This window comes from Apteryx rowi, unplaced genomic scaffold (assembly GCF_003343035.1).
Source record: "Apteryx rowi isolate R43461 unplaced genomic scaffold, aptRow1 scaffold_400, whole genome shotgun sequence".
NCBI classification, from domain to species: Eukaryota; Metazoa; Chordata; class Aves; order Apterygiformes; family Apterygidae; genus Apteryx; species Apteryx rowi.
This window is the reverse complement of record NW_020450531.1, coordinates 168,344-180,793: the sequence shown is the minus strand read 5'-3', so window position 1 is coordinate 180,793 and position 12,450 is coordinate 168,344. Positions and strand designations below refer to the sequence as shown.

At 40.1% G+C, this 12,450-nt stretch overlaps 1 protein-coding gene across 1 annotated transcript in view; it reads right to left on the bottom strand.

The window, feature by feature from the left end:
• Positions 1–12,450, bottom strand: part of HECW1 (HECT, C2 and WW domain containing E3 ubiquitin protein ligase 1) — a 269,616-nt gene that overhangs the window by 159,903 nt on the left and 97,263 nt on the right. The window contains exon 3 of the mRNA XM_026075287.1: positions 4,796–4,903. Coding sequence (XP_025931072.1) covers positions 4,796–4,903 — 108 coding nt within the window. The remainder of the gene's footprint in view (positions 1–4,795; positions 4,904–12,450) is intronic.

Below are 12,450 nucleotides of genomic sequence, written 5' to 3'. Positions count from 1 at the left end.
AAGTAACCTCTCTTTCCTCCTCCTTCCTCCCCCCAAACTCCAACCATTTCATGTTTACAGCGGATAGTTCCTGTTTATCACTGGCTGTCATAAAACCCAAACTGCTAGACTTCTGCAGAAGTGCAAAACTGGCCATAGTGCGACATTGCCTCTGCAGCTGTTAAGGCTTTTTATATGCTGAGCATTAATAGGAGACGAGTTCTGTTCTGCCCGCATTCATGCTGCAATTTGGAAGCAATTCCCTCTCTGGCTCACACCAATTACATATCTGTCTGGCAACATTATATTGCAAGTTTGTGATATGCAAAGCAGAAAGGCATATGCCTCTCTAGGAAAGATATTAATCCCTTTCAAAGTGAATAAATAGAAGCCTATAAAACAAACATGAACTTTATATGGCCATGGTATCTGATAATGCTGTAAGGGTATATATTAAGAAATTGTCTTTCTGTTTTGAAAAGTACCAGGGCTGTCTAGGTTGTCTTAAGCCAGACTATCAGCAAATTCAAAAGCAGCATGTGTTTCATCCAAATACCCCAAAATGTAGAAACCTGTAGCAAAAAGAGAAAGCTGTTTTGCACTGCACAATACCAATTTCTTAACTTACCATAATTTTAAATATATCTGAAAAAGTAACCATTAATGACTTAGACTGGGCAACACCCTGAGAATATTGTGAAAGTATAACTTAAACAGAGAAACATTTGAAATCGCAGAATTTCAGTTTCATAAAAGTACAAGCAGTGTAGTTTATACAAAAAATGGTTTCAATTTCTTCCCATACATTTTTTTGTTTTCCACTTCTGATACTTCTATAGATCACTCACAATATTGCTATAGTTTCTTCTGCCCATAGCAACAAGATGTGCACTATTTCGGTCCAGTGGGGTCCTCCAAGTTGATGGGCTTTGCCAGTAATTATCATTAATAACTCTGTTAGCAGATTTCTGCTGTGATCATCTACCACCACGAGGAAAATAGCCTCCAGCAATTTTTGCCTTTACTTACTCCTATTTCAGGTTCCAGATCTTTGCATGCAAACTAGCGCCCACCTACAAGGACTAGATGTCAGTTTTCTGTTCCATATCCAAACAGTGCTTTTCTGTACCATCGCTGCAGGTTACATAGCTAGAATGTTGTATTTCATTTTCCCGTTAACTTCTAAAACTGATGGAAAGAAAAGATAACTGCATTGGGAAACATTAAGGATTTTGAACAAAACACTCTCGAACACCTTATGTGCCTTATATGCCTATAGATTCAAAATACAGAAAATGGTAATGAGTATGTATTTACTTGGTTTCACTCCTAAAGTTTCTTCTTTTTTTGTATTGATAGGGATCTTACTGTTGCAGATCTGCCAAACTTTAATACCTGTGATGATTTTTCAAGTTCGCTTATATACCTCTTCAATAAGAAATTATTCAAAAATGCCTTTTAAGCTCTTTACTTCAAGTGGCTGGCTGGCAACAGGAAAAGGGCAATTTCCTTGCATGTGATACAGAAATACCTGGTGTGGAGTCCTAAAGTCTAACTCTTGGCAAAAGAAACACTTTTCAACTTCTGAGGTTGGACAGGAGAACCTCAATGATTCCCATAAGCATATTTTACCTCAGACAATAACACTACCAAAAACATTTAACCTTTATAAATTTCAAGAATAGGTACTGAAATTTGTCTTCCTGGGGTGCAATCTTGGGAACTTCACATTTTCTACATAAGACTGATTCTTCATTTGGCCATATCCTGATTTCCCCTTTATCCTTTCTCTCCTGCCAGCTGTGATGGGCCAAACACTGCAGTGTGTAACATAACCTCTTCTGAAGCACTATGCAATTGGTACATTTCCAATATTGAGTAATATTTGGTGAACAGATACCAAGGCACAGGTGTCCGCAAACAAAAGCAAAAGCAGCAATGAAGCTCACCTTTGCAAGTGAGCTACTCTTGTTTTATAGAGAATTAATACTACAATCAGCGAGATGCCAATCAATCGCAAGGTAGGGAAGTATAATACAATGCATAGAAAAACAATACAGATACCCTGAAAAATGAATCCACTTACTATAATCCTTGATCAATAGTAAATAAGAAGGCTACCTGGCTCAGGAAGTGCTTGAGATACAGATTAACAGAAATATAGAAAACTCCAGCTGGAGAGTCACTAATGCTTGCTTATCTTTTATATGTTACACCAAGCCTGTATTACTGGCCATTTTTGGAGACAGGGTACTGGGTCAGGTAAACCTTTGACCACTGAACATGCTCTCGTTCTGTCCTCAGGTTGTCTCTGTAACCTTCGGAAATAATAAATGAACTGCAAATGTTCTGTAGTGAATGACAAGAAAAAGAAAATAGATCTCTTAGATGAGTTTGATTGTGATGACCGGTATCTGTCTGATTCCTGTAAACGTCACTGCATTATGTGCTATGCAAACATAAAAGGAAGGAAGGTACAATATCTGTCCAAAAAATGGAAGTCTGAGGGAAGTGGTTTACAATGTTTCTTTAGATAGAAAACACATGAGGTTTTCAAACACTGCAGTGTAACATTTAATCAACTACAAAACTTATGTAATTTCACATATAATTCTCAACAAGGAGCAGGTACCCTCAAATATGCATTTAGACATAACGAATTACATCAACATTTTTTCACTGCTTAACTTCACACTCGATAGTCAAGCAACTCTAAGGGTGCCCATATGCACCATTATTTACTACTCCTCACTTTTTCTCCTCTTTTAAATCTGGACAGGGCAATGACTTGTGAGTGTTGGTACACAGTCTCAGGGCTCAGATTCACAAACAAACGATGGCAGCATAACAAGTTACCATTCTTTAACAGATCAAATATAGGCTGCAACAGATCAAATATAGGCTGCCCAACGACAACATAATATGACTCAGTTCAAAGCATCAGTGAGGGATGGTTAAGCTAAGTTGCATTTTCTCACAGTAGGGCAAGTGAAGAGTGTACACACAATCAGTTAACAACAGCAACCATGTCTTGGCTAACAGGAGCAACTTATTAAGCTGTCAAAATTCACTGTGCTGTTGAGCCCTTAATGAAATGTGAACTACCTAAAGAGGCTTTCTCCCTTCTCACACACATTGTCTCCACCTTTTCTGTTATGGATTGGACAAGAAAGCAACCGGCAACCCAGTTCTACTTCCATCTTTCCTCAGTACACTAAGGTAACAAGGCCTCTTCAAAACCTGGTTCTGGGATATTACCTCTCCGCTCCCATACTTTAACAGATAGAAGAAAGCATCATCAGTCTCACAGATTGGTAACAGCAGTTCAAAGAAGCAGCCACAAACAAGAGCCTTTGCTTTAAAGGTTAGATCCCACAGCGTATATTTGCTCCAAAATCAGGATAACTATAATCAAAGTTCTTAATATTAAAAAATTGCCCCCAAATGCACTTCTCAAAATACAGGATGAAAAAACAGACATTTCAGTAGTTCCTGTTAATTCCTTAGAACAACGTTCTCAATTTAACTTAACACCGGGAATTACAGAACATTAACAACAGTTTCATACTGCAAAGTCATAACTTGTTTCTAGGACTGAATATCTACAGAACATCCGCATTTAGCAGAATGCATTCCTGCTGATACCAGATGCTTGAGGTCAAAATCAGAGGTAAATCTAATCAAGTATAATTCATATCCTTTCTAATTCCTTTGAAATTTAGGTTATATCAAAGATTCCCTTGATTGCCCTCAAATTCAGACATTCTGAGACCAATACCCCTGACTGTCATGCAATTTATATCTGCTTACACATCACTTCTGAATTTTGCCCGGCAGGCTAGAGGAGATCATTGGAAAACTTCAGTACAATTGAAAATTTGAAATTTTTGTATGTTAGATTTCTTTACATTTAACTCCTTCTTAAACATAGCTCTTTCACCACCAGTATTTTGCTACAGACCTCAGGCCATTCTTTTGAATTACGTATTTCTGTTATCCAAAGAGTGCAGGTTTACTTTGGGGAAATTGGAAATCATAAATTCCATTCCCACTGGCACATGGTGACTATTTTAAAAGAGGAAGGACATGAATGGTCATGCTCACTTTGGACAGGGATGTGGGACAAGTGGAAATGCTGCTAACTTGGTGTACAGTAGATACATAGGTATATAGTACTTTGCATAAGAGAATTCAGTATTTGCTTATCTTGCTTACAAAGGGGAGGAAGTGGTGGAAAACATTTACACTACATTGCTTCAGATTCCCTGGGCAATATATGAATACAAGAAGAAACTCCTTTGAAATCAGTGTAGTCATATCAAAGTATACCAACCTGTAGTTACAGCAGTCTAGACAAAGATTAGAACTATACCCTTTTTGCCTCTGAATCCATCCGAATCTGGAGGAAGCTGGACCCACCATAACATTTTCTTTCCAATTAAGAGTCAGCATGAGTCTTCCTGGAGTGAATTATGTCCCCAAATTCAGCTTTTTTAAACTACTATAATTAAAGTTAATACAGCTCACTGCTAACAATATAGTCATAATAGTCAATGGCCTTAATACTTGCTTATAGGAGTATTAAAAAAAGTAAATGATTTAATATCCACAAAATGTATGTGCTGGTAGAAACTGTGATTTACTACTCCATAACACTTTTAAGCTACTCCTAATGCATTCAAAGTTTTTGATAATATTCTTGGCCTTTCCTAAAGGACATACCGGGCATGAAAATATCCTAAGAACAATTTATACAGTTCAATTCTCTTTCTGCAGTGGCTGAATTGTGCTGTAGTAGGATTGGAAAAATACTTACGCTCTACAAAGTAAGAGCTAGCATCAATCTTCCAGATAATCTGACCACGGTGAGAGCCGTTGACGCCACGGTTCTTGTAGTCCAAAAAGTTTTCAGACAAGACCTCATCTACAAACAAAGAAAATAGTTTCATCAACTGCCTGTTAAGACAACATGTATAGCAGAGAGCCAGCCTAAAAATATGCCTTTGGCTCAACAGAACATACTATAGCTGCTCTACAGCTTGCACCACATGCTGAGAAATTAGCTTTTTCCACTTATTTCTATTTTAAATAAATACAGCTCTTAAAATTAAAGCTTTTCTTGAATGTAATTAAAAATATATATATCCCCGCAAAACTGTCAAAAATGAAAACATCTGGTCTAGTGTGGATCAATCCCTACCTAATTAAAAAATAATCATTTAGCTGGAAGACAGAATTATAGCAAAAAAAATAATCCCCCTTTGCACCAATTCTTCCCTTAAAAAACATGGAGAATAGATACATTTAGGTATCTGTACTACACTGACTATTGTCCTAACAGATATGTTTATTTCTTGCAGTACACAGTGAAGGATATTTATGTTGGAAGAATTCCACTAACTGGGTCCCTTCACAGAAAGCACACAAACAGCTCCCAGCCCTTAAAACCAAACAACTGATAGTGAAATGCTGTCCACTCTCAGCATTTTGAGAGACCTAGCAGCTGTCAGACTACTAAATTGATTTTTGGAGAAGTCTGCATCAAYGAGTAACCTGCAGAAAGCTGCTAAAAGCTTTGAGGTTGAGGGTGAGAAAGTAACTTTCTTGCATGCAAAGGGCTGTGGGTAAATAAAAGAAAGCTGGGCAGTGAGTATGAAGAGTGGCCTTCTGATTGTCCACATAACTACATTTTTAGCTTGTTTCCAGGTTTCATTTTAGACCGCCCCAACTAGCTCTTTCCCAGACAAACCTGCAAGCCCTCTGCAGCACAGATATGAGCAAACACATCCTTCCTGGCCCCAGGCCAAGGGACTGCTCCCTGACCTTCATTTATTCAACAGTGTAGAAAAACTTGCCATGGCCCTCAGAGCCACACTCATTTACTTATGAGCTTACACTGCCTTTTGAACAAAAGTGTACATGTTGCCACCATACCAAGCCAGTRCTTGTGGTTTTGAGCATCAATAAATAGAAACAGCACAGCAAACATAAAACAGACATTTACCTACTGTTAGAGGGGAACGGGGCTCATGGGCATTGGCCTGTGACACGCTTAAGTGATTGCAAACTCATAGGCTGAGGCAATGATCCAGGACGGGTTGTGCTGCTTCGCCCTGCCTCGGCCTCGTTACTCAAGCTTCATGGGAATGAAATGGATTTCACATCAGTGAACTATCAAAGCATTTTGCAAAGTGAAACGCAGCATTCTCTGTCTACAGAGATCAGCGAGAAACCTCCTGGATTTTTCCTTTCAGCAATAAAGACAGTTCTACATTTAATAGAGATTTGTACAAATATCTTTTAACCAAGTCAACCTTGTTGCTGAGAGCTCTGGGTGGCTGCTGAAATTCAGCTCTGAAGACAATGACACTAATTATTGGTCACAGTAAAAGCTAAGAAAAGCGTGAACCACTAAATCCTAGATTAAAATATATTAACTATAAACACTGTGTGAATCACTCCATTATCTCATTGGTCAATGAGGAAACAAAAAAGACACCAGAGAACCAGGGACACTGTGTCTGAGAATGCATTTACACTGTGACAAACTGGAGAGTGGTGCAGATAGTCCAGAGCTAGCTCTAAAAAAGCCACTTAGACACGTGGAGCAGCACACAGTAGTGCAGAGACATGAAATCAGTTCCCATAGCTAACATGGTGAAAGGCCTCCAGTTCCAGAGCTCACAATGCTACGCTACCACTAATGAGGTGTTTCTCACCACACTCCATGGCATGTTATGGGCATATTTGAAGCAGAAATGATCACCACGGAATCACAGAATGGTTGAGGTTGGAAGGGCCTCTGGAGATCATCTAAGTCCAACTCCCCTGCTCAGAGTCACCTACAGCACGTTGCACAGGATCGCATCCAGGCAGGTTTTGAATATCTCTAGAGAAGGAGACTCCATAGCCTCTCTGGGCAACCTGTGCCAGTGCTCTGTCACCCTCACAGTAATTAAGTTTTTCCTCATGTTCAGATGGAAGTGTCTGTGTTTCAGTTTGTGCCCGTTGCCTCGCGTCCTGTCGCTCGGCACCACTGAAAAGAGTCTGGCTCCATCCTCTTGACACCCTCCCTTCAGATATTTGTATACATTGATTAGATCCCCCCCTCTCAGCTTTCTCTCCTCCAGGCTAAACAGGCCCAGCTCTCTCAGCCTTTCCTCATAAGAGAGATGCTCCAGKCCCCTAATCRTCTTYRTAGCCCTTCGCTGGACTTGCTCCAGTAGTGCCACATCCCTCTTGTACTGGGGAGACCAGAACTGGACGTAGTACTCTAGATGTGGCCTCACCAGGGCTGAGGAGAGGGGGAGGATCACCTCCCTCGACCTGCTGGCAACACTCTTCCTGATGCACCCCAGGATACCATTGGCCTTCTTGGCCACAAGGGCACATTGCTGCCTCATGCTTCTCCTCAGAGCTGCTTTCCAGCAGGTCACCCTCCAGCCTGTACTGGTGCATGGGGTTATTCCTCCCCAGGTGCAGAGAGGTCTATATCAATGGTCAGGTCCATCTGTCACTGAAAGTGTGCCAAACTGGCAGTTCTGCTGCAAAAGCGTCATCCAGTTTTGGGGAGGCATTCTCTTTGGCTGCAGAGATGCCTGCATATTCCCCTCCCAAATGAGGGCTAGGTACAACAGGCTGCAGGCCTCAGTTCAGCAATTACGGGATTGTCACACAAAACTGAACGTGGCACTTTCCACCCTTCTGTGACTTACTGTTGAGCTTAATGAGTTTTCAAGGTGGAAATTTGGTCATCAAAAGAACAGAGCAGTTGATTCAAGCCACCCAATTCGATGGAGTGCCAGCTGCCTGTAAATCCCAGTCAGAGTGCGCTCAGGATTTCATCAGAGCAGGTCCAAAGAACAGATGTTTTTTCCAGCAGAAGTAAAGAAATAGGAAAGAATAAAGGCATGTGGGTTTTTGAACAGATTTATATACCATGCCTATAAACATGGAAAAAATAAATAGGATAAACTAATATGCTGATAGATTAAGGTACTGCAGAATATAAGCAGATATCTGCATTGTAACTCAGAAAAGTTAATCTCGCTCTCAGAGGGTTGCTAAACGATACATAAAGGAAAAAGGCAAGAAAACCAAAGAGCAATATATCTTTATATATATATATGAAGGTTAAACTGAGATCAGACTTCTAAATGGAAGAAAACTAAACTTTCACTGAAAGAAAAAATCAGCAGCCAGATACCAATGTTATTCCTTTGGTTTTCCATAGCTGTGCCCTCAAAGGAAGATGATAAGCGGGCTACCAACACTAAACTCTTTGGTCCCATTCTCTTGAGGGATTTACAGAGGAATACCTTTTAAAGAGGTCATTAATGATTGCAATGGATAATTATAAATGGCAATGCTATCTACAATACATTTTCCCTTTGCTGACTGACTAATTGTCAGTAATTATTTCACTAGCTGGATTTTATCCTCTTTATAGTAGTGGAATTTTTTCAGCACATTCACATATTATATTTCTATAGTAACCCTTCAACAGTAAAATCCTTTGGTACGATTTCTATTCTTCATCTACATTTTATAGTTGGTTTTGTTTTCTTTTAAATGTAAAATTATATATTAAAAAGGTCAGAAAAGTATACATCTTTCCATAGAGCTTTGGCTTACTAATGACTACTTCAGTAAAGCACCATCATGGATTCAGACTATCCAAAATTAGGAGCACTATTTCTACATCATTCTGTGGAAGCAGAAACACTTATGTACATGATTAGATTTAAACTTGTGAATTGTCCCTTTCGCTTTGGCAGTGAACACACTCTATACTTAAAGGTGAGCCTATATCAAGACGTTGCACTGAGCTGGAGCCTGGGAACCCTGAGCAGCCCCCTCACCCTAACAGGGTGTTCTCAGTTTAGACACACTGCTCTCCAGTTTCATCACTCATTGTATTTGTCATATTTAGCCTCTGTAAAATGCTGGAGATGCCCTAATTTCTGCCATGCTATTAAGGGTAATTACTGTTTCTCAAGATACATTGTTTATAAAATACTGTGCTTGCTTGAAGAGGTTTAGCTGAGCTAAACTGGGTGGCTTTGTTTAGGAAATAGCAGGCATTTGAGGCCACAGTTTAGTGATACTCGGGATCCCAGAATCAGATGAAAAATGCTGTGTTCATGCATATTATTTGTTCAGGCCAGCTGGCACATACACTGGATCAGTTATTGCCCGTCTTCCCACAGCTGGCATAATGGCAGCATGAACTCTGCATCACACACTCTCCAATTTGACAGAAATGTGAGCATGTGCACATACCCAAACCAAATTACATTTGTAGTGCAGCCTGAGCCAGTAGAGATGACTGCAGAAAGCCCTTTCCTCCTTTCTGTAGGAAAGGGGCAGAAACCTGGAAAATCAAGCTAAGAAAGGGACTGCTCTGCATTTGCATGTTCAATGTATAAGAATGGAGGAAAGGGAAAAGCAGGTCTGTCTACAGTCATAACCTGACAGGTGGGAATAAGGGAAAGAACAAGCTGTTCTCACCAAGTAACATTTGCACAGTCTCCTGCCACGGAGAAAAGAAATAGTAGTGAACCAAAAGGAGAGTATCCAAAAGGTCAGGTCACAAAGCATGTTTTGACAGGGAAAGGATGGACACGCATGGACATGGACATGCACTTATTCACACACACACAATTTACAAAGTTTACAGACAGGGGTCACTCGCAGCATACAGGCTCAGGCAGTGGAGAAGATGTCTTAACATGAATTTACAATGCTCCACAATATGCAGATCACCCCAAGCAGAAGCTGTGGAGCCTTTAAGTATCACCTTTCAATGCTATCCACTTATGTATGTTACAAGAAAAAACAATGTCTTGGGGCTGTTTCTTTTAGCTCTTATAAAATGAAGGAACTTGTTGACAGAAGCTTAAATGTTCAGAGCAAGAATGAGACAAATTTGTAATTAATACAAGTAAAACATACATACAAATGTCATGACTTAGAAATCCATTGTGCAGGGCCTTCTCACAGCTAGAGGCAAGCACTGTCTCTTTTGAAAAGCTAGGTATCACCTCTTTGCAAAGAAACAAAACTTATTTTTAGTCCACCAGAAGTGTGAGATATTGGGGATTTTAAGGCCAGACAAATTTTAGCTCTAGAAAAGCACATGCAGGACCAAAAGGGAAACCTTCCTTTTTCAGTTTTTTAAAGGATATATCTTTGGAAGGTGAAAGTTAAGAAAGAAATATTTCCTGGCAGGGAAAAAAAACAGCAGTAGTTGAAACCATTAAGGCATATGGAATGTATGAATCCATCCTATTGGCCTGCTTTAGTTGGCAGGTGATAGAATTCCAGGCGTGCTCTTCCCTGAACAGGGATAATATATATGTAGCACATCAACAAAGAAAATTGACAGGTATATCACCTCTTCCTATGTGAAATACACAGCTGTTTAGCATGCTGTATTTATAAACCAACACTCACACCCCATGTAAGTGAAGAGATGATATGGTATGTTTAAGAGAGAGAGGATATGTGCAAGATAAAACAAATGTTACTTCGTATTTCTACTGAGAACTCCTGTAACGAAGGAACTGACCTTAAAAAAATGTTGCGCATTAATTCCCCAAGGTAAATGGTGAAATGCTTCGCTTCACCTCTACACAAAATGAAGAACAGAGTTAATGCTACTCCCCTTCATACATTTCAACCAGCAGCTAATGGCTTTTGACATTTTTCCACTGAAGCATTTTAATGCATCTCCCTCCCCTTATTTCTGAAATGAGATTAACCTTTAAACTAGCTCTCCGGGTAGCTGACAATCCCCACTGCTGTTCCTGGATAGTCTGAGTTTTGGCCTGCTTGACCAAAGGGAAACACTTCGCAAAAACCATCAGAACTGGGGCCTCATTTCCCCAGATGGAAAACAGCGGAGCTAATGTAGAAAGCTGCCAAAGGGAGGAGTGGTTGGGACATGCTGTCCTTTGAACATCAGCTGGTTCTGGTGGCGAACACAGGGGTCATCCTGGTGGCCGAGACAGCAGGAAACTGACGCAGGTTATTCTCCAGCTCCCCTGCTTCTCCACACACAGACAGGCAGGCYGGCACCCCCAGGCCCCCCCAGGCCCAGCAGGCAAGAGGGAAGAAGGCCGCACACCTGCGGAGCCGGGCCAGGGCCAAGGCAGCCAGGCAACCCACACCTCGCAGGGCCCAGGCCGGACAGGGGAGGCGACGATGAGTGAGCGGGGTGCTGGGCAGCTGGTTATGGGAGAAGAAGCTACAGGGACTGAGGCATGCTAGAAGCAAATTTTTTGTAAGTAATTTGAACCAGCAGCAATTCTGACAGACAGCTTGTCCTCACCAAAGACCTACAGCACAGCCTGCCTTTTACTACTAAAAATATTCTGCACCGTCACTTCCATGCTGAGAGATCCCAACATACTTCACAAGCGCTATACGCAGAGAGATAAAGAACCATCACTACCAAAAAAAGCTATCTTTCAGACAAAAGACAGTAACCAATCGACGAAAAGCATGCTGTTCTTCAGAGGAATTAGGAAAAATGTTGATAAAGGCCACCCATGAAAAAGATCTGTAAAAAAAATGTGATGGAACTTGAAGCGCTGTCAGCAGACTACACTAAACAGACAAAACCTCAGCATTTGAAAGCTTGCCCGAAAACCCCACAGAGAAACAAACAGATCGTCAATATAGCTTTCTGAGAAGGACTGATGTAATACAAATTACAAATAGCAAAGTGACCCTTTTGGTCAGTCTGGCTTTAGTTAAAAGGGAGAAATTAAAAAATGACCCCCTCCATCTTCCCAAACAGTATCTTGCTGATAAATATAATCAACCTATCTTTCCACATTCTCCAAGAATAATAAGGCAACTACAGAATTTAGAATAACATGGGCTACATTCAAAGAAACAAATAATTAACATGAGACCAGAACAGAATGTCAGAAAGGTTCCTGAACTTGGTACACTATCCCAATCTCTTACTCATCATTAACTTCATTTAGCACCATGTATTACAATACTTGCTTTCTATAAACTTAATGTAATTATTGCATAAAAATAGAACCTACGCTTTATGTTTGGATCCCTTATGAGTAAGAAATGCTGTAGTACTGAAATTACAGAAGGATTTACAGTCTTTAGTTGAACAAATTTGCTTTAGCTTCAAATTTAAAAGTGCTTGTGGTCAATATGTATGTCTGTACTATAATGACATACGAATATAGTTAGCAGAATGCTTTTAAAAATCATTTTCTGTACAAATTGGCCTAGCTCTGTTTGATCTGTTTTGCAATTTACATGGTAAGCTATGGGAAAGGGACGCTGCAAAGCATGGAATATCAATAAAATAAAATTACTTTTTGCAAGATAATACAAATGCAAGCCATGGATAATCTTTCTATTTCTGATATTTCTTCTCTTAGTGCCTAGTTCAGCATTCAAAGGAGAACATAAAAGGATGACAACTTCTACAATTTA